This window comes from Gopherus evgoodei, chromosome 9 (assembly GCF_007399415.2).
Source record: "Gopherus evgoodei ecotype Sinaloan lineage chromosome 9, rGopEvg1_v1.p, whole genome shotgun sequence".
Lineage (NCBI taxonomy): Eukaryota > Metazoa > Chordata > Testudines > Testudinidae > Gopherus > Gopherus evgoodei.
The window spans coordinates 3,095,792-3,117,670 of record NC_044330.1 but is presented as its reverse complement, the minus strand read 5'-3'; the positions used below and the strand labels follow the sequence as shown (position 1 = coordinate 3,117,670).

Sequence of the window (21,879 nt, the reverse complement as noted above, 5' to 3'; positions counted from 1 at the left end):
ATGATACACTGTAGATTACTACCATTGTATAATGTAACAATTTACACTATAGGAGAAATTACGGCTACTCACTGATATTATGATTTAAAAGTCAGTGACCAACCAAAGAGAGAAATGAGTTTCCTCCCACACTGGAGAGAAGGCAGCTATCTACCGTCTCCAGTGAAATTAAGCAAGGTCTGACCAAACACAATGGAAGCCCCATTTGCATATGGGGGATGGGAAGTCCACAGGCAGAGAAGAACAGTGTGAGGCCCTCCTGAGCCTGGCGACAAAACAGTGAGTTTGGGGTGATTCGGAGAGAGAAGCAGCCATCTTGGCATCCATCACTGGACACACCCAAGGGGACAGAGCTTTTGCGAACTGAGAAAGATGGGTCTTTCAGCCAGGTTGGTTGAAGTTTCTGGGAACTGATCATTAATATGCTCTTGGAATGTATGTACGGGGTGCAGACAGCGTTATGGATATGTGCTGGAATTATGTCCTTAAAAAGTGCAAGGTCCTGACGGAGAGAAAGTCAGCCATGGCTGGAAAGGAAAAGATTGGTAAAAAATCTACCTAGCACCAAGGTGGTAGCTGGTTGAGTTATGTCTCAGCCACTAGGAAGGGCACTTTACTTCTATTTGCAGGTAGCCATTGTGTCTTTACCCCTGGTGCTTGCACCCACTTAAAACCTGTCGCTTTTTGATGAAATAATCTCGGTTTATTACAAATCACCCAGTGCTGTGTTTGCCTTGGAGCAATTGTTAATGCCAGTTAAAGCAACATGCTGCAGGGCTTTTGTCTCTTTAAAGGAGCAACGGACCTTTTTACTCCTCCAAGGGCAGGACAGTTCAGGCAGAAAATCTGAGGGAAGTTCAGACCTGGGGGTGTGCTGGGGTCACTTGGCCAGTGGTAATTGAGGCTGGTGGAGCCCAGAGTGTGGTTGTGATCTAACAAGCAGGCTGCTGGGGTCAGAACTGCTGAACACAGACACGCAGTGCAGGCTTGGACGCTGGCTGGGAGCATCCGCACAGGAGCAGCAAAGGCAGAGCATTTTAAAGGTTACAGGACAAGCAGTGACACAGCCCCTGACTGGTCTGGGCTGCACCCAAAACATGACACTGACATTAACTCCCTCCATCCCCCGGGAAGACTCAGCACCGAGGCTGAGGAATGCATGAGCATTCAGACTGAGCACCCGGTCCCCCCAAAGACAGATCAAGGGGAAAGCCCTGGGGCAGTGGGAGGGAGTTTACGCTGCCTTTTGGCAGGGTAAGAGGCAGATCGAGGGCCTAACTCTGCGGTCAGTTACATCAGCGTGACAGGGCTGATTTCAGTTTGGCCACCCTCTGAATACGCTCAAGTCTCTGGCACGTTTCATCAGCACTAAAACTTTTCACTGCACTGCAGAGTGCAGGCTGCTCCACCCACACGCTTGTGCATCATCCCCGGGGCAGGAACCAAGCCTGATACTCACGGACAGCAGCCAGGACACATGCATGAGCCAGCAGGGCCGGGTCAGCTTAGGATGCACGTACCCTCTTCAAGGCAAAGAGAGTCAAAATCAGACCTGACTTCTGGGAGAGGTGAATGAAAGAGCCAGGAGAAATTCCAGCAGAATCTTCTCAGGCTATCAGAACATTAGCTTCCTGACAGAGGCAATGCCTTGGCTTCTGACATGAGTAGGCAGCACACACCCATAAATGTGGGGAACAGGTGGCTGCGTGCTCTACAAACACTCTTTCTTTCCAGGGTTACTCTGCACCTATTCCTGACCCACTGCGCAATGCGGCCGAATCTCAGCCCATACACCAAGATGGAAACAAACGACGGCGTAGGTCTTAAGGATGGGGCCACCCCCCAGACCATACTTCCCGCAGGTAGGAGTGGGACCCCACAAACTGAACAAGAACAAAGCTGTTTTCAGGGGTTGTTCACCAGGCCACATTCGTCCCAACTGCAACTTCAGTGGGTTTACACTCTCCGTCTCGGGACTTCTCCGGCCCTCCCCACCACAGCATTGAGACCCCATCCCACGGAGTGTAAAGCAAGGATGAAACGAGAGTGGCAAAATCAATCAATCAATCTATTCATCTTACAGCAGTGCCTAGAGAGGCCCTGCACTGGGATCTGGACCCTGCCGTGTCAGGTGCTGTACACATCTAGCAAGAAGGCAGGCCTGAGCCAAAGAGCTCACCCCAGGGCCAGACCAAGCCGTGGGCTCAGACCAGGCTAAGGGATGGCCCATAGCTGTGCTAGCCTAGGAAAAGAGCCGGGAAGGAATTATGACTAAGGCAGTCAGGATTCCTTCACCCGACCCCTCTTGCTCTGGTGGTGAAATTTCAGGGTGCGGCTTCCCTTGCACCTGGCTGGTTGAGGGAGGAGCTAGGGCTCTGTCCTCTCCCCACCCCCCCACTTGCAGCCACTGACCCTACACATGTCACGAGGGAATGGCTTTGCTGCCCTAACGCAGCCTGGGTACACCCATGTCTTGAATTGCTGGGTGGCAGGTTGACTCCTCCTGGGAGCTCAGTGACTTCACAACCCTTCTGAGCTCCATGTTGGGAGGGATTCAAGCCATGCCTCCCCCACCCAGACCCCTCACCTCTCACTTCCACTGTTGGCCACCTCGCGGATGCCAGAGCGCACACGGAAATGACAGATAATCCAAGCCACTCTCCACCTTGCCATGCTGAGAGTTGTGCTGCTCCCAGACTCGAAGTCTCTCCGCTTCCCTTAGCAGTTCTGCAAGCCTGCAATACTGCAAAAGCCACCGGTACGCAGGCAAACAAACAAAACCCAACTCCGCTGAACTGGCCACATCAACCTTCTGCTGCGGGGAAATGAAATCATTAAAACCCAAACAGCTGGAGAATAACACGAGAGAGACAAGCTGGGGAGATACTAACTTGTAAACGTCTACTTTCCACCAACAGAACCCACCTTGCCCACCTTGTCTCTCGAATATCCAAGGACCAACATGGCTACAACACCACGAAAAATAATACAAAAGAGAACCAAGCAGAGCCCGTCAGAAAACATGGAAGGCCTCCAGTAATTCATGAGGTAAGTGACAAATGATGCACTCAGAACCACAACCACCATTCATATCTCCCCATGATTCCCTGCCACCCTTAGGAAACTGAGGAATATAGGAACCTAAATGTATTGGAAGGAAATAGAGGGCAAAATTTAGGTTCCACATTTCTTTTGTAAGCTCTAAACTAAATAAGATGGTAACATGTCTTCTTCCAATAGCATTTTTGCATTTGTGTTTCTCAAAACACTTTGATGAAGATGAGGAAGAAGTGTTATCCCTAGTTTACTAATGGGGAAACTGAGGCACCGAAGGGTTACAGCCTATCTTGTAAATCATGCTTTTATCTCTGGGTTGAACCACTTAGCTTGAAATAAATAAACCTGCAAGTGACTTGTCCCCATGCTGCAGAGGAAGGTGAACACCCCCCCCCCGGGTCTCTGTCAATCTAACTCGGGGGAATATTCCCTCCTGACCCCAAATCTGGCGATCGGTTAGACCCTGAGCACATGGGCAAAACCCAGCAGGCAGACACCTGGGAAAGAATTCTCAGCAGGAACTCGGAGCCCGCCCCAGCTTAGCTAGCGTTCCATAACTCACACACCCCTACCCATGACTCTCCCTGCTCCAAGTGGGCAGGACTTGTTCCACGATCAGCCCTTTGACGACAGGGAAGTCTGTCGCCTTTGGCTAATTTCAACCTGTTTTTACAATTTTCTGGGCAAAAAAAATGGAGTGTCGGTCTGCAGCTTGGTTTTGGTCTCACTAATTCCATATTACTTGACCTTTTGCAAAGAGTTGCGCTCTGGGAGGTGACGAGAATGTATTTTGATGGCAGCCCTGAAGCCATGGAAGGGAACTGCTGAGCAAAGAAGCTATTTGAGCTTCGGACAGGTAGGGCATTGCAAAGTATGTTAGTCTAAATAAACGGAACTAACATGAGCAGGTTCTATTAACCCCAGGACCTGGCTTTTTCCCCCTTGCATTTGAAATCGAGGTACTTACATATTTTACGCTTGACTCTGTTGAAAGGTGGCAGCTTTTTCTAGTTACCATGACCACCATTTGCACCCTCTAGGTTTCAGCTGTCCACTGGGAAATGGGAAGAGGGTGTTAGCATGCGTTGATATTGCATCTTTCTGTATATTTCACCAGCTATTCACAGGCAGTCACCTCTAGGATAAAACATAGCAGCTGTTTAACAGAGCACAGCAGTGCTACCAGCCACCCAGGACAGGAAGTGAAGAATGAGACACATCCCATTGAAACTACCCGTGGGTCTACTTTGGGTAGGCAGCAGTGTTATAATGATATTCCTTTGCCCGGGCTTCCATGCTTCCAAGCACTGGATCTTTACTGCCCATAAACAATCCAGACGGTGACTTTAAAACTCATCTTAACTCCACCTCGCAGAGTTCTCTAGCTGTGTGGGTGGAGAGTCGAGTCAGTACAGACTCAGCAGAACTAGCTCCTCTAAATCACCAGCTGCATTTCCTGCAGCGCCCACACGATATTCCATCCAAGCGCAAATCCTGACCCGACCCAGGAGATAGATCTTCAGGTGCAGCAAACCCATGTGGTGCACAGACAAGAGACAGTCAGATCCCACCGCACCCCTGGGAGCTGGGACTAGATCCCTTCTCATTATTATTTGGCCTGTACCATCTGCACTAAAGAGAACTCCTTTAACAGAAGTAGCAGTGTGGATTCTTAGTGCTTGTGTGGCCTTTTCACTCAAGGATCTCAAAGGTGGCAAAGAATCCACATCATAGAATTGTAGGATTGGAGGAGACCTCGAGAGGTCTCTAGTCCAGTCCCCTGCACTCGCGGCAGGACTAAGTATTATCTAGACCATCCCTGACAGGTGTTTGTCCAACCTGCTCTTAAAAATCTCCAATGATGGAGATTCCACAACCTCCCTAGGCAATTTATTCCAGTGCTTAACCACCCTGACAGTTAGGAAATTTTTCCTAATATCCAACCTAAACCACCCTTGCGGCAGTGTAAGCCCATTGCTTCTTGTCTGATCCTCAGCGGTTAAGAAGAACAATTTCTCCCTCCTCCTTGTAACAACCTTTTATGTACTTGAAAACTGTTATCAGTCTTCTCTTTTCCTGACTAAACAAACCCAATTTTTCAAGCTTCCCTCACAGGTCACGTTTTCTAGACCTGGAATCATTTTTGTTGCTCTTCTCTGGACTTTCTCCAATTTGCCCACACCCTTCCTGAAATGTGGCATCCAGAAATGGACACAATACTCCAGTTGAGGCCTAATCAGCGCAGAATACAGCGGAAGAATTACATCTAGTGTCTTGCTTACAACATTCCTGCTAACACATCCCAGAATGATGTTTGCTTTTTTTTATAACAGTGTTGCACTGTTGACTCATATTTAGCTTGTGACCCACTATGACCCCCAGATTCTTTTCCGCAGTGTTCCTCCCTAGGCAGTTATTTCCTAATTTGTATGTGTGCAACGGATTGTTCTTTCTTAAGTGGAGTACTTTGCATTTGTCCTGATTGAATTTCATCATATTTACTTCAGATCATTTCTCCAGTTTGTCCAGATCATTTGGAATTTTAATCCTGTCCTCCAGATCACTTGCAACCCCTCCCAGCTTAGTATCATCTGCAAACTTTATAAGTGTACCCTGTATGCCATTATCTAAATCATTGATGAAGGTATTGAACAGAACCAGACCCCGAACCGATCCCTGCGGGATCCCACTCGTTATGCCCTTCCAACATGATTGTGAACCACTGATAACTACTCTCTGGGAACAGTTTTCCAACCAGTTATACTCCCACCCTGTAGTAGCCCCATCTAGGTTGCATTTCCCTAGTTTGTTTAAGAGAAGGTAACGTGAGACAGTATCAAAAGCCTTACTAAAGTCAAGATTCACCACATCTACTCCTTCCCCCTATCCACAAGTCTTGGTACCCTGTCAAAGAAAGCTATCAGGTTGGATTTGATAAGATTTGTTCTTGACAAATCCATGATGATTGTTTCTTATCACTTTATCATCTTCTAGATGTTTGCAAATCGATTGCTTAATTATTTGCTCCACAATTTTTCCGATACAGAAGTTAAGCTGACTGGTCACCCATCCACCCAATTTACAGAGGTGGGAACTGAGCGCAGAAATGACTTGACCAAAGCAGACTTAACCTAGCAAGCTCATGGAAGAACCAGGAACACCCCTGGGTCTCGGAGTTGCCCATCTCCATGCCTCATTCACTGGATCATGCTGCTTCCCTAGTAAGTCCTGTACTCCCTTTGCAAGCCAACCACAGTCCCTAGGGGAACAGGGCAAAGCTGGTGCAATGTGTGGGGAATGGCAGATTCCAGAGGGGGCAGACAGACAGACAGACAGACAGACAGGCAGCTTTCCGAAAGAAACGTGCTGGCACGCAGGGGTAGCGGACAAGGAAAGGCAGCCCTGCAAGCCGTGACGAGATCAGCGGCAGATTGGGAAGCCATGACGCAGAGTTGCTGCAGCCAGGAGGTGTTTCTGACAGAGCTTCGTGTCCCAAGCACTGCTCCTTGGTGATGCCCTGTGCACTAATCCCTGGGGGCAGAGCCCCCAGATGGATCGAGAGGCAGGCACTGCAGAGGGCAGGGTGGCAGGGCTTGGGAAGAGGAACCAGTTCATTTCCTGTGGCTGCAGAGAATGACCCAAAGCACAGAAGGGGCTACTGCTCCTTCCTTTGGCTTTTTGGGGGGTATAGTGTTTTTAAAACATTTCTAGGTGAAGGTGGCAACTGGTGAAAGGTATAGGATCGCCTGCCCTGTTGGCAGCTATTCCCGCATCCCTTTACAATGTCCACCAACATAGCTGGTGTCCCTACAAATGAACCATTTCCTTCACGTTACAAAAAATCTTGAGAGCTTTAACAGCCGAACATTCCCTGCCTGAATGACAACAAGGTTCACGTTAGGAAGTAAAAGCAACATTTGGTTGATCTTTGCCAGGCGAAGGCGACTGGCAAGAGCACCGTGAGCTAAGCCTTTGGAGCTGGAAGCTCGTGAACGGTGAGGCCAAAGAGAGTAGGGAGGACGCTGAAAATAGTCTGATATGGCCATGCAGTTTCAGGATATAATGGGTGCTGTGGGTTCCATCCAGCAGTCTGCACTTGGGCAACATTCTCATCGACTTCCATGGATGTGCTGCCTGACGCCGCTTCCTTTTCCCGCCAGTGTGCAAGGCCCCCAGAACACCCGATACAGCTCACTTATTCTGCTGCACTAGAGGCAGGCCATGGAGAGTCCACAGGAGGAGACGTGGCAAATGCTTATATATTGCAGAGCCCAGTGCCATCGCAGGCCCCTATGAAGGACTCGGGGTGAGGTCAGGGCCACTGGCTGCACGTGCCCTCTGGCCCAGGACTCTCTCTCAGGGTAGGACTGAAGTAGGAAAAAGATAAAGAGGGGGAAGTGAATAATGGGGTGCTCTACCTCGCATGTGAAGGGGATGCTAATTGATGCAACTGCTTGTCAACGTCGTAGAGATCACAGAAAAGCTGCTTTGTCTAGTTCTCTGGGTTAAGCTTTGGGTTTCTCTTCTTCTCAGCATGTTCTCTCGAACTCATGCTGCAAAAACACCCTCTACAGTCGTGTCATAAACAGATAGCTAAGGGTTAATGTCTCTTTCACCTGAAAAAAAAAGGTAACCTGAAGCACCTGACCAGAGGACCAATCAGGAAACAGGATTTTTTTCAACTCTGGGTGGAGGGAAGTTTGTGTCTGAGTTCTTTGTCTTCTGTCTGTCTGACTCTTTCTCAGCTATGGGAAGGATTTTTCTATTTCCTGCTTTCTAATCTTCTGTTTCCCAGTTGTGAGTACAAAAGATCAGATAGGATTTATATGTTTTTTTGTATTTACATGTCTATAGTTGCTGGAGTGCTTTGAATTGTATTCTTTTTGAATAAGGCTGTTTATTCAATATTTCTTTTAAGCAATTGACCCTGTATTTGTCACCTTAATACAGAGAGACCATTTGTATGTATTTTTCTTTCTTTTTTATATAAAGCTTTCTTTTAAGACCCGTTGGAGTTTTTCTTTAGTGAGGAACTCCAGGGAATTGAGTCTGCAGCTCACCAGGGAATTGGTGGGAGGAAGAAGTCAGGGGGAGGTCTGTGTGTGTTAGATTTACTAGCCTGACTTTGCATTCCCTCTGGGTGAAGAGGGAAGTGCTTTTGTTTCCAGGACTGGAATTAGAGAGGGTGGGCTCCCTCTGCTTAGATTCACGGAGGTTGCTTCTGTGTATCTTTCCAGGAGCACCTGGAGGGGGGGAAGGGAAAAGATTTATTTCCCTTTGTTGTGAGACTCAAGGGTTTGGGTCTTGGGGTCCCCAGGGAAGGTTTTTGGGGGGACCAGAGTGCCCCAAAACACTCTAATTTTTTGGGTGGTGGCAGCAGTACCAGGTCCAAGCTGGTAACTAAGCTTGGAGGTTTTCATGCTAACCCCCATATTTTGGACGCTAAGGTCCAAATCTGGGACTAGGTTAATTATCTTTCCAGTTTAGTGCCCCACCCCAGAAACAAAATCAGAAGGTTTAAGCTTTCCTAGGTGCACCTTGCATTGTTTTCTACGATATATTTGTTCTCTTTTTGCAGGTGTCCTCTCTGTGAGGCCAAACACAGAGAAGTGGCTTTGCATGCTGGAGGAAACTGCCAGAGGTTGGAACAGGGAGGAGGACCTCTTAGGGAAATGTTGTAGGACATTTGTACAATTGCTGCTGATGGGTTGTACTAACTCCAGACACCAGGAATAAGCTTTTGTCTCCAAGTTTGCAGCTCAACATAGCCCTCTCTGTTCTTACACCCTAAGAGCCTGTGTGTGTGTACACACAACATAGATCATAAAGGCTGCACGGAGAGTTGTCATTACCCACTGAAAAGCCAGACCAAACAAGTGCCGGTTCTACAAGTTAAGGCGTATTTCACTAGGGTCAACAGAGTGGAATTTTTTCTGCACTCCCTCTTTATTCTTCTCGTTATCCACTGATATCTTTGGCTACAGACTGTCACTGTACAGGCCAGATTCTCCACTGCTTGGTGCCTTGGGTCGCCGTTCACACCTGGTGCGAAGTGAGCGTGACGTGCCATCTGATTGGAATCTCCCCTCACACAAGTGCTGGCATTACAAGCCCACTTGGCACAGGGTGCAGATTATGGCACAAAGTGCTCAGCACTGCAGAATGCTGCTTACACACATACATTTACTACCTCGTCTATTTATAGCTACCGCTTGCGCTGGGTGTTACAAACTTTCATGCCTTCGAGGCTGAAGATGCACCAACTCTTTGAAAATACTGTTCAAAACAAAGGAAATATAGTCACCATTGAGGTTACTTTTTCTGTTAGAGCATCCTTTGAACGTGACCCATTCCAAACCCCTCTCGATTTCAATGTAACAGCATACAGATGGCTGCGAGGCCCAGAGAAGAGAGCACTGGGATGAGATTCACAAAATTAGGTCTTTCTGTGCTCTTGGACAAGTCATCCAGCAGCTCTGTGCCTCAGTGTCCCCATCTACAAAATGGGGAGAATCATCTCCGCTTTGTAAAGTGTATTGAGCACTCACTATCGTTGAAAGACATTGTGTAAATGCTACACATTTTGCCCTTATTCAGTAGAGCAGTAAGGCAAAGGCCTGGCTAAGAAAGTAGTTGTAATTTCCCTAGCAACGTACCATTTCTACCAAAGATTTTTAACCCCATTGAAAGTGAGTGTTTCCTGACACTGCTTTAGTAACTTATACACTGCTGAGCCAGCAAATCAGTAAGGAAATGTAATCATGGGGGTTCACAGGTCACACACCATTTGTGCGCTTTCCTTTTAAATCCGTTTTCATTTATTTGCGTATCTTCGTCCATACACAAGAGAAACTCTGCAATGAATAACTCCTTCCAGCATTAATAAACTCCTAAACGAGGTGCTCTCATTAGCAGCAAACTCAGTGGACACAGTTCTGGTACATCCACTGCCAAGTCCAGGAACATAATGTGCAATATGAAGAACCATCTATTTACAAAATCTGGAATAATGTGAATGAAAACAGACTGTTAAAGGGTGTTTAACATCGCCTGCTTCTTCAAACCTGCACACTGAATGTAGTGCAAGTGAAAGGCAAATGATTGACAGCCTTCTACACGGTATTGCTCTATTTTTATACAGGCTCCCTTCCTTCCCCCACTTAAATCAAAGATAAAAGCTTCATTGTTTTCTGTGGGACTGGTCCTGCAAGCTACTTAGCACCTTCAACCAGCACTGAAGTCCATGGAATTTGGGGGCACGCAGCACTTTAAGGAGGTGCTTGGAACCCTGCAGGAAACACAACACTAGGTTATGCTACAAGAGACTGAATTGCTGGGTATCTAAAGGCTCAATGGATGCAGGATTAGGAGCAGTGCAAGCTTCCTGAGGGTATGTCTATACTGCCCGCCAGATCGGCACATAGCGATTGATCTATTGGGGATCGATTTATCGCGTGTGGTGTAGAAGTGATAAATCAATCCCTGATCGCTCTCCTATCGACTGCTGAACTCCAGCTCGGCGAGAGACGGAAGCAAAGTTGACAGGGAAGCTGCGGAGCGCCACGAGGACATGAAGTAAGTCATTTAATTCGATCTAAGATACGTCAACTTCAGCTACGCTATTCTCGTAGCTGAACTTGCATATCTTAGATCGATCCCCCTGCACACACACACCTGACCGGGTAAACTTGGTGATACTGTATGATAATGTTCCTTCACCTTAATCAGAAGGGGCTGTCTTTGGAGGCTACACACCTGCTCAGTCGTCATGGTGGTCAGTTCTTGGCCTCTCTGACGTGGGGAAGGGGGAGTTTGCTTGTGGCTGCAGGAGTTGCTGGGAACAGATTCCCAATTTATATTCCACCTCGACCAAGACTCATTCCCTAAGGAAAAGGACTGACCTTTGGGGGACTATCTTGGTGCTGTGAACTAGCACGCTGGCAAGCTGGGCATAGCTAGCGCTCCTACAACTAATGAATGAGAACAACAAGTTGGGGCCGTGTCATGGTGATGCACACAGACCATTGCTATTCTGTTCCTTTTATCTCTGCTTTATACTAGCAAACCACAGGGCCGCACTCTATTTCAGCTCTATTCCCTCCTAAGCAACTTTTTCCAAAGACAGTAACAGAACCCAGCTTCTGTCTGGGTGTTTCAAGTGCAGAACCAGTCCACCAGCTAAATATAGTCTCAGCCCGATGGCATGTGAGTTGCTGTCGACCATCATGATTCAACTGATTCATTTTTTCTTCTTTGTGGACAATAATAATGCCCAGCCTTCCTCCTCGGTAGGCTCTTCCCCCATTCCTTTCCAGCCCTCACTAGATTATGGGCTGAATTCCTCAATGCACTGCCCACGCAGGCAACAGCTACACTCAAGGTCCTAGCTAGGTCTGTCTGTCTGACTTCAGTTGGGCAAAAAAGGAACAAAGAATCTCTCAGTGAACAACGAATCCGTGAGGATTAACGAGATCAGCAGAAGGTTACTGATGTCCCAAAGAGCTACGCTAACCAAGACCCAGTGTTTTCTAACCTGTGGCTGATGGGTGTGTGGCCTGTACCGTGGCGAGGAAGCATGGCGGTTTGTAACAATCTCTGTAATGTACATGGGAAAAGGAAAGAGACAATAACTGTTTTCTACAGATAAAACTGTTAGGGCCCAATCCTGCAAGGCACAGAGTTCCAACAACTATCAATGGGAGCTGAGGGCCCTGTAGAAACTGAACTGCACTTGGACGTCTTCACTCTTGGAAATGCAGACAACATGTACTGAAAACTCAGAAGTTTTCTAGTGGATCACACCTGCTTCCAGTCCACATGGCACAGACATGGGGCACAAGGACACTGCAGGCCCACAGGACAGACCTTCTCTCACCCCTTGTGATCTGAGTATTCCACATTTGTTAGTGCAGCTGCCATCTGGACGGTCTCTAAACTAATCACATGCTAGTGGGATTCACAAAGCAGCTCCACTTGAGAAGTAGCACCTCCTGGATCTGCTTATCAAGTAGTCACAATTTTAATTGCCCTGGATTTATAGAGTTCCTTGTCAGGAGGAAGGAAACAAGAACAGGCTGTTAAAAAGCCAATACTATCTACAGTCAAGGGGGAAACACAACACTAGGTTAAACGACAAGAGACTGTATTGCTGGGTATCTAAAGGGCTCAATTTCACCACTGTTTCCAGACAGCTACATAGCGGTTATTGGCCACAGGCCAATGCAGATCTATAATACAAACCCCTGGGAGGACCCCGGGGAATAGTTAAGTGCTAACCAACAGCTGAACCAGAGTCAGAGGGAAGAAATCAAAGCTGTGGGTCTGGAGTGCAAAGTGTCTCTTCTCTCAAACTGGCTGCTCCAGGGGGAGAATTTTCCCATGGATGGGGATGCTCATTTTTAATGCTAAAGCCTTTCCCTAACTAGGGCACTGGCTTGGAGGAAGAAGTGGTCTCCAGGCAGCTGCTGCTATTGCTGCCGATTAACCAGTCCCAACTCTGGAGCAGGCAAGCTCTGGAATGTGGGGCTGGCCTTCAACACCTGGGCGAGGAGGATCCAGAACCCCCTGGGGTGGAAGAGCCCGGGGAGCAGGGGCTGAGCCCCATTCACCCCAGGGAAAGGGACCAGGAGGGATTTGGCCCCAGGGTCTGAAGTTTGCTACAGAGCCAGCCGGGGTTTCCTGGGGCAGGGCAGGGCAGGGGACCGGCGCAGAGGGAGAGAGGCTGCAGGGGAGGAGCTGAAAGCGCTGCCCGGGCCAGCTCCAGCCGCTGGGCCGGGGTCACTGACCTTGTCTCCGGCGAACCGGCCGTTTCCTGCCGCTGCAGAAGCGCACTTTGCTGAAGACGCCCAGCACGTGTCTCTCGCACAGGGAGCGCCCGTCCTTGCTGGGGCTGGAGCGGCGCTTGGACGTGGTCACCCGCTCGCTGTTGGACTCCCGGGCCTGCCGCTTCTGCCGGATCAGCGAGCTGGCGATAGCCGCGGCCATGGCCGCTCATCGGCCCGGCCAGCGCTGGAGCGTCCGGGGGGGCTGGAGGCCGGGGTGAGGGGCCCCGGGGGGGCGGAATCCGGGGCGGGGCGGGGCTGGGGGGCTTCTCCGCTCTGCACCCCAGAGCTCCTCAGCCGGTCAGGGGCAGGAGGCCCGGGCTAGCCCGCGCCCAACCCTGCGCCCCCCTCGGCCGCCGCAGCCACCCACCATCGAGCCCCGCGGGGGCGGGCAGCGAGTCCCCGGGCGGCGGGTACCGCGGAGCCGGGGCGGGAGGTAGCAGGCAGGTCTCCGGAAGAGCAAGTCCCGCGGGCTGAGCCAGGCTGGGGCAGCGGGTCCCTCGGGAAGCCGGAGCGCGGCAGGGTGCGGATCCCCCCGCTGCCGCGGGCCGGGCTGTAGCTCCTGGGGACCGGCCAGGCGCGTCAGTCCATCCGCGGCGGAGCCGAGCCGAGCCCCCGGCGAGCTCTGCGGGACGGGACGGGGCGGGAAGCGGCCCGAGCTGGCCTGGCTCCGTGGTCGGAACAAATCCCCGCTGCAGGCTCCGCTCAGGGCAGGCGCGGAGCCGCACGCCCAGGTCCCGGTCGCGCTGCGCTCCGCTCCCCCGGCCCGCGGGGACCCGCCCGGGCCCGTCTCCGCCCCGCGCCGCTCGGTGCAATGCACGGAGGGAAGGGGAGAACCCCCCCTCCCCCGCTGCGCTCCGGGCCGCCTCCTCCGGCCGCCGGTCCCGGGCCGGGAGAGCCCCGGTGCCCAGCCGCTGGGGGGTCGCCTGCTCACTCTGCTGCTCTAAGGATCCGCCGGCGACAGCAGGCTCCGAGGGCGGGCGGCCCCGGGGCTTCGCCTCACCGCCGGCCGGTCCCCATCCCCTCTCGGGGGTGGGCGAAGCAGAGACCCCTCCCGCCGCTAACTCCCCCGGAGGCGCTGTGTGGCGGCCGGGCTCGGGGCGCTCCGCATGCCCGCCCTAGGCGCGGGGGGCCGGGGCTCGCCCGCCGCCCGCCGCCCCCCTCCTGCCATGCATGAGCTGAGCTGCGAGTGCTCGGCCCGCGGCGGGAGGGTTGGGGCGAGCCCCCGCCCGGCCGGGTTCTCCGGGAGACTCGCAGCCTCCTTCCTCGCCTCTCCCGCTCTGCGCAATCCTACGTGCTCGCGGTTCGGATGAGAAAGCGCCCGGCAGAGCCAGGGAACTGCAGCCCGGCAGCGGCTCCGGGGCGGACGGGGCTGGGCAGGATACTCTGCTTCTCCCCGGGACCGGCTAGACTCAGCACCCCCCGGCTGTGTCCTACAGAGCCCTGGGGCAGAGGGGGACTAGTGCCCGGGGCGGACGGGGCTGGGCAGGATACTCTGCTTCTCTCCGGGACCGGCTAGACTCAGCACCCCCCAGCTGTGTCCTACAGAGCCCTGGGGGCAGAGGGGGACTGGTGCCCGGGGCGCTCCTGTTACTTCACACTGACCTAGCGCCGTGTGCCTCCCCCCGCCGGGCGCTGGAGCCAGTGTCTGATATGTGCCAAGCCTGGGCGCCTGGCAGCTCGGAGCCCTAGCAGCTCTTCAGCATGATTTCACTTGGCAGCGCACAATGTTGCAGCGCACGGCACAGACCCAGCATAAAAAAAAGCTCTTTGCGAGCAGGTACCGAAGCTGCATCTTCAGAGGAACCCACCTGCTACCTTCCCAAGAAAGATTTCCCCTGTCCCCCCAGAGCCCAGCCTAGAGCTTGCAAGTCTCTCTGAACAGAATGCAGAGTGCTTTAGTCCCTGACTTTTGAAATGACAGAATTACTTATCCTGTCTTGACATCCAGTTTTTGCATGTGCAGTTAACTTCCTGCGTGCAGCAGCTCTGTACCAAGAATGATCCTCATGAGAGATAATCCTACAGACTTGCACAGGCCATTGGCAGTGCCTCTAGAAAGAAAGGCACCACAAGCAAGAAGCATTAATCCAAGATCTAATTGCCTGTGCAGTCTGTGAAATACAAAGAGAACTTGTAAAACTGTTTAGTATCACCACCATCTGCTGCCTTCCACCTTGCAGCTCTTAGAGCCTATGCCTGGAAACCGAGTCAGGGTCGGCTGTCGAAACTGTGGATAGTTTCTACCTCTCAGGTCCCACCTCCAGGCTGCAAAGTCTTGGGAACAAGGGTGCCCCCTCACATATCCGTAAAGCACCATGCAGCCCTATAGATAATAAGAATGACTTGCACAGAGTGGGGGAAAGTCAGTCAGAAGCCACCCCAATACTGCAGAGCCATTCTGGTCAGCAAGAGGGGTAGGATGGGGCAGCTACCCTGAGTCAGTGGGAGATTTTTGGTGCCAGCCCCCATATGGGGGGGAGAACTCTTCTCTCAGCCTCAAACTGGGCAACGACCTTTGGCTGGCTGCAAACACCTTCCTCCTCTGGAGTACCAGCTTCTTTCTGAGGGGAGTGGGCCATGACTTCCACTATCCCATCCTGCTCAGTAGGAGTCTTCCCGTTGTCTGTAACGAGAAGCAAACCTGGTCCAGTTTGAGCAGAGTCACTGAGTGCCTGGCCCAGTCGGATCACTTCCCCTTAAACACACACACTTATTTTTCCCTCAGTCTGAAAGGCTTCCCATGTACATGTGATAAGGGCTTTAAACAATTAGGAACAGAAGCACGTGGATTCCAGCTGAGGCAGAGAAAGAGTTTCAGACCACGCTGAAGGGATCTTTCAGTGCCCTCTGTAATGAGACAGCCTGTTTTGAATTTGTAGTTGGAAACCACGGGCTCAATCCTGCACACGTTACCAAGCCTCGATTCTGATTCCCCACCACCACAACGAGCATCAGGCCTATAGGACTTACTAGTGGACCACTCCCACTGCAGTCCGTGGACAACGCACGAAGCACGCACCCAGGGTAAGCGTTTGCAGGACTGGGCTCAGTACTAGCATTTTAAAGGTTTTGTTCACGACATGAATAAGCTCTCGCATCCTCCGTGCCAAGGTTAACGACTGAGTCCTGCCTGAAGTGCAGGGCTTTGTGGTTTGGGGCAGAGAGGAGATCCAGAACTGCATTCCCTTACCTCCTAAACAGGACGATCTAAGTAGGTCATCAGTGAGGTTACTGGCATCTCCCTTAACGAAGTGCAATAATATTGCCTTAGGGATTGCTAACTGAATATCCAGCTTGTTCTTCCTACAGGCTTCCAAAATCATAAACTATGTTCTGCAGATTCAGGCATTAGACATATATCACCGTTTTACTATGCGCATATCCTGAGCTACATGTCCCTGCACAGCCACTGAAAACAAATGCACCACAATTAAGATATTCAAAATGTAATGCCACTTTAAAAACAAATAATCATACGTCAATAGCTCAGGGGAAAAAGACAACTTCCAGCTCTGTCCTATAACTACTGACAGTCTAACTCGCCCTTTGATAGCAGAGCAGCAATTCCAGTAAGGATGTACTGTTGAGTTTCAAATTTACATTACCACCACCTTTAGAATTGTATCTAATTTCCACTCTATGTAAATTACATCTACAGGGTGTGCATTGTCAGCTCTGCTTATTAAGCAGAATCAAGCCCATACCCATGTTTTATTAATGTCTCTCTTTGTAAGGTAGCTTCCCTTTGCTTGTCTAGAATCATTAAAATTCACGTAGCTTTGGTGATCCCCCTTTTCTCTACATGGGTGGATTCTTTTAAAAACATGCCCTGGTATCCTTCAAGAAAAGGACCTAGAGTATCTCACTTCTTTTCTGTTCGGGCTAATTTTGTTTACGATGCAGGGTTTGGATGGCTAGCAAGAATTCTCAGAGCCACTTAGGAATTTTTTTTTGTTTTGAGAGATGTAACTGGCCCTAAAACAGCACTAGAGTAGGAAATCCGGCTTGTTTTCTGCTCTTTTCTCTTACGGCTGACTAGGTCTTATTAATAAATGTAGAAGAGACTGCATTATCTGATTGCCAATTGCCATATTAAAACAATTTCTTCAATAGATCCCTCCCCCCTCTTTTGGTTTCAAAGATTCAATTAAAACAACGTTTGCAACTCATCGCTAGAGTATTCATTAGCCTGCCCAATGTCTTTAAAAACAACTGTAGCCTAGAGAGGATTCAATGCAGGAATGAATTTGCCAGCGACTTCAAGCAAACAGCATGTAAATAGTTGTGTGGAATGCAGTACGGAACCAGGAGGGGAGCAGCACATCAACAGCCCAACCAAAGAAAGCACGAAAGGGAACTGGGATTCACAGGAACAATAGGTTCTTTTTAAAAATGGATTTTTCTACCTGACCATAGAAGCTTTTATTTCTCTCCTGTGACGTTTCATCTCCATCAAGGAAGGGCGGGAGGAAGCTTCACCTCACTGAAAGGCAATCACGGGGGCCTGGAGATGAAACTGTCAAGATGCATTTTCCTTTGAGGAAATTCAGATATGTGTGGCCATACCCTGATGCTGTGTTATTTATTTTTCCATGTGTTATGGAGGTGCCCATTAAAAGGGGCCAGGAACGAAGTTCTTCAAAACAGGATTTTTTTTACAATCTTACTTTACCAGAGGGGCAGTATTTGTAGGGCTCAACCTCTCCCAGCCCGACAATACTGATTGGCATAGTGTGGGCAGACAGTGGCCCGCTCTTCTAGGGCTCCTAGTGGAACAGTACCAGTGGGGCTGATGCAGTGTGAGCAATGGTGGGACTGGAATTCAGTCTCTCCCTCAGCCCCAATGCACTGGCATCTCAGGTTCCATTGCGCTCCGCATACACACAAGGCGCTGGCAAGTGATGGCGAGGCAGGAAGCCCTGGGTTCTCACCCCAGACTCCTTTGGTGGCCTTGAGCAAACTGCTGCCTCTCTCTGCCTTAGTTTCCCTACCCATGTGAGGTTACCAGGATGAACCGGGACTGATCTGCATACCAACCTTTGCCACTGCCAAGGGCTTAGACAATCCCCAAGCATTTTAAAGATCAGGGCCCAACATGGAGCTGCCACAATCAGGGCAGCGTAAGTGAGACTGAGGCATCCAGTGGCCTGATTCCACACCTGCCCGACTACATGAGTCGCCCAGGGGTTGCAATGGGACTACAATACTGAAGATGCATGAGGACAGCAGGATTGCCCCCCCCCCCCCGGCTCTGCCCGTCCAGCTAGAAAGAAGAAACATGCCAGTGCAACCTCTGCATGACAAATCAAAACCTTGGGATTGTTTGCAAACCAGGCTACAAGCCCTCCACAAATCCAGAGCCCTGAAGTTAACAGCAGCCCTGCCCATCAATCACACTGCAATTGCCTTTGGCAGGGGAGCAGGAGAAGGGGGGCACTGTCCTTATGCTGAATTAGGTGCCCCTGAGGGGGGAAGGCCTCAGAACCTGGGGTGCAGCCCGACTCTGAATGTCTACATGGCATTTTTAGCCCTGCAGCCTGAGCCCCGCGAGGCTGCGTCAGCTGAGCAGGGCTCCCAGACTGGGTGCTGCGGATTTATTATCACAGCGTAGATGGACATGGAGACATGCGTCCAGCAAGGGCCCCGTGGGGCACTGCAGTTGCCAAGACAGGGCAGGGAGAAAGCAGCGCTGCAACAGCCTGGGGGAGGGTAATCCCCCCCGCTCATTTGGGGATGCGGAGTTTCGTTGAGGTTAGGAGTTTTTTTTTTATCACTGCAGCTCTGCATGGTATGATTGAGACGCAGCCTCGTGTAACGCACCTGTTCTCCTTGGGAGTGGTGTGCAAGGCAGGGCTCTCCTCAGAGCATCCCTTACTCCTCTGGCTGTGGAGTTCCCTCCCCCGTGACACAGTGGGGCTGGCAGAGGCCCTTGCTCCTGTGATTGGGGACGTGGCGTGCAGCACCCCGCTGGCATGGAAGCAGCCACACGCGAGCTCGCCCTGCCTGGCGCTCGAGCCTCTCACAGCCCTGAGATCCCAGAGCAGACACCTGTGCTCACTTCCCTTCCACTGCAGGGGCAGGAAGGGAACACGGTGCTGCCCTGAGATCGAGGAGGAGAGAGGGAGGTTTAAGGGCCTGCTAATCATCAAGCCATGGGAACTGTGTGGCTTGGCTGTTGTTTTAATGAGAGTGTTTGTCGGGGCTATATCTCCAGGAGGCACTTGCTACATAGACCTAGGGGTAGCATACTGGCTCTGCTCTCTAGGAGTCAGAATTGGGCCCAGAGCCTGTAACGTGCTTTGAGACCCATCAGGGCTGTCTGGCCTTAAAATCCCGCCTGCCTGCAAGGGTGTGCGGTGCTAAATAACACCAAATTCCTGGGGGGGCCCCCCACCTTCCTGCAACCCCCTGGAATTCTGAAGCTGCTAGGCCTTGTCATAACTGTCCTACTCAGATCTGAACCTTAGAGCTCAGAACATGAGAAGCTAGCATGAAACCTCCAAACTTAATTACCAGCTTGGATCTGATATTGCTGCCACCAGCCAGAAGATTCCAGTGTCTGGCTTACTCTGATCTCCCCAAAACCTTCCCTGGGGGACCCCAAGACTCAGATTCCTTGAGTCTCACAACAAAGGGGAATAAACCATTTCCCTTCCCCCTCGTCCCCTCCAGGTGTTCCCTCCCTGGGTTCCTGGAAAGATATACAGATTCAAGCTCCGTGAATCTAAACAAAGGGATTCCACCCTCTTTACCTCCTCCCAGATTTCCCCACCCTGGGTACTCTGGGAGATTCCCTGCTTCAAGTCCTTGAAATACAAGTACCGAGAGATCTAATCTCTCTCCCCCCTCACCCAGAGGGTATGCAGAGTCAGACTTAGTAAATCTAACACACAGAGATTTCCCCCCTCCCGTCATTTTTTAGCCTTAACTAGTGAAAAACACTCAAACAGGTCTTAAAAAGAAAGCTTTATATAAAAAGAAAGGAAAAGACATAAAATGGTCTCTGTATCAAGGTGACAATATACAGGGTCAATTGCTTAAAAGAAAAAATGAATAAACAGCCTTATCCAAAAAGAATACAATTTAACACATTCCAGCAACTACACACATGTAAATACAAAAAAACAATATAAACCTATTGTCTTACTATCCTTGTACTTACAACTTGGAAACAAAAGATTAAAAAGCCTGGAGATAGAAAAATCACTCTCAGAGCCAAGAGGGTCAGACCCAAGACAAAGAACAAAGAACTCACACCCAAAACTTCCCTCCACCCAGATTTGAAAAAGTCTTGTTTCCTGATTGGTCCTCTGGTCAGGTGTTTGGTTCCCTTTGTTAACCCTTTACAGGTAAAAGAACATTAACCCTTAGCTATCTGTTTATGACAGGCCTACACCGCCTGTGTCTCAGGAGGGCTGAAGGGGCGTGGAGAGAGGCCAGCCCAGGGTTTAAGGAGCAGAAACACTGCCTCCTGCACCCCAATCTCACAGTCAAGCGGCTCCTCTAGGAGCACAAGCGCTGATGCTGACCGAAACCGTGCCCAGCGGCTTCAGGTGAAGCCTTTCCACGTCGAGCCGGCAGCGAGCTGACTTTGCTGAAAGTCAAATGGAACCTTCCTGATTAGATCTCAGCGGAGGGGGACTGTGTGATGGAGGATGATAGAGAGGCAAGAGGAGGAGGGAAAAAAACCCATCACAGTCTTCCAAGGGCTTCTGTTTCACTGGAAGGATTCGGCTATTGGCAACAAGCTAGTGAGTGCAAAGGGGCTGGGTCTCCCTCCCACACCTACCACAGCAGCAGTGAGAGTTAGAAAAATGCTGCTATCAAAGCCAAAAAATAAATCCCTTGTGGTCCTGAGTCTTGCGCATCCATCTCTGCACACTGCTTAAGCAGCCCACGAAAGCTCCCCAATCCCAGCCTCTGCCCTTATCTCTTAATGCAGCCTCTGCCCTCACACGGAGCTCAGGCACACCTGGCTCAGCCAGTGACAGCCTGAGCCTTGCTGGGTGGGAAGGACTGTGCTTCAAGGAGAGAGCCTGTCGTTTCCTCTCCCAACAGGAGCCCTTTTAATTCAGGGAGCTGACGGGGAGGGGTAACAGGTCTGACTAAGGATTGTTCAGCTGCCGCAATCAAGCTCTGCAGAACAGGAGCTGTGGGGATGTTAATACCACCCACAGGAGCGCTCTGAAGTTAAATGCATCCAGATTGTATCTATTAAAACAACTCGGTTGCTTCTCCCCATGCGGCAGAGATCTGCTAACCACTAAACTGTACAGCAGGAAAGATGGAGTCTTCTAACACAGCTGAGGTCTCCTAACATAGGAGGCCTGAGGACTAAACCTGCAAGTACCTATGTTGCCACATCCCCAAGGCCTCTCCTAGCCACACTAATTTAAATTCCCACATCTTAACTTCCCCAGCAATAAATCAACTCTACTCTCCCCTAATAAAACCAGTTCTGCCCCCCTCCTTTTACACCAGGCACTAATTACACACACACACTTACTGCTCTGCAGATAACGCAGCCACATATCTTCGCCAATGACCTGGAAGCAAATCTAAAATCCTTGCTTATCAAATTTGCCAAGGATACAAAGACAGGTGGAGTAGTAAATAAAGGTGGGGACAGGACAGTTATGCAGTGAGATCTGCTTCACTTGGGAAGTTGGGGGCATGCAAATAAGATTTATTTTCATCCAGCCAGATGCAGGGTCAGACATGGAGTAGCAAGGAAATAGCCATACTTTAGGAGTGGAGATGGTGTTTGGGAAAGTGGTGACTCTGCAAAGCAGGTAGAAATAACACTCGATAACCAGTTGAACAGGAGATCCACGCAGTGCAGTGCTGTGGCTAAGAGGGCAAATGCAACCATTTGATGTATGAGCTAGAGAATACTGAGAATTGGGGAGGTGGTGTTACTTCTGTGTACAGAGTCGGCAAGACCATTGCTGGGACACCGTGTCCAGTTCTGCTGTCCAGCCTTCAAAAAGGATGTTCA

General features: G+C 50.5%; 1 protein-coding gene across 3 annotated transcripts in view; it reads right to left on the bottom strand.

Moving 5' to 3' along the window:
- The window catches only part of FGF12 (fibroblast growth factor 12), a 306,312-nt gene that overhangs the window by 97,451 nt on the left and 186,982 nt on the right, over nucleotides 1-21,879 (bottom strand). Inside the window, exon 1 of one of the 3 annotated variants that reach the window (XM_030576183.1) lies at nucleotides 12,843-13,128. The exons of the other annotated variants lie outside the window; for them this stretch is intronic. Coding sequence (XP_030432043.1) covers nucleotides 12,843-13,041 — 199 coding nt within the window. The 5' untranslated portion in view covers nucleotides 13,042-13,128. Of the gene's footprint in view, nucleotides 1-12,842; nucleotides 13,129-21,879 lie in introns of those variants that run through there. 3 annotated transcript variants of the gene reach the window in all.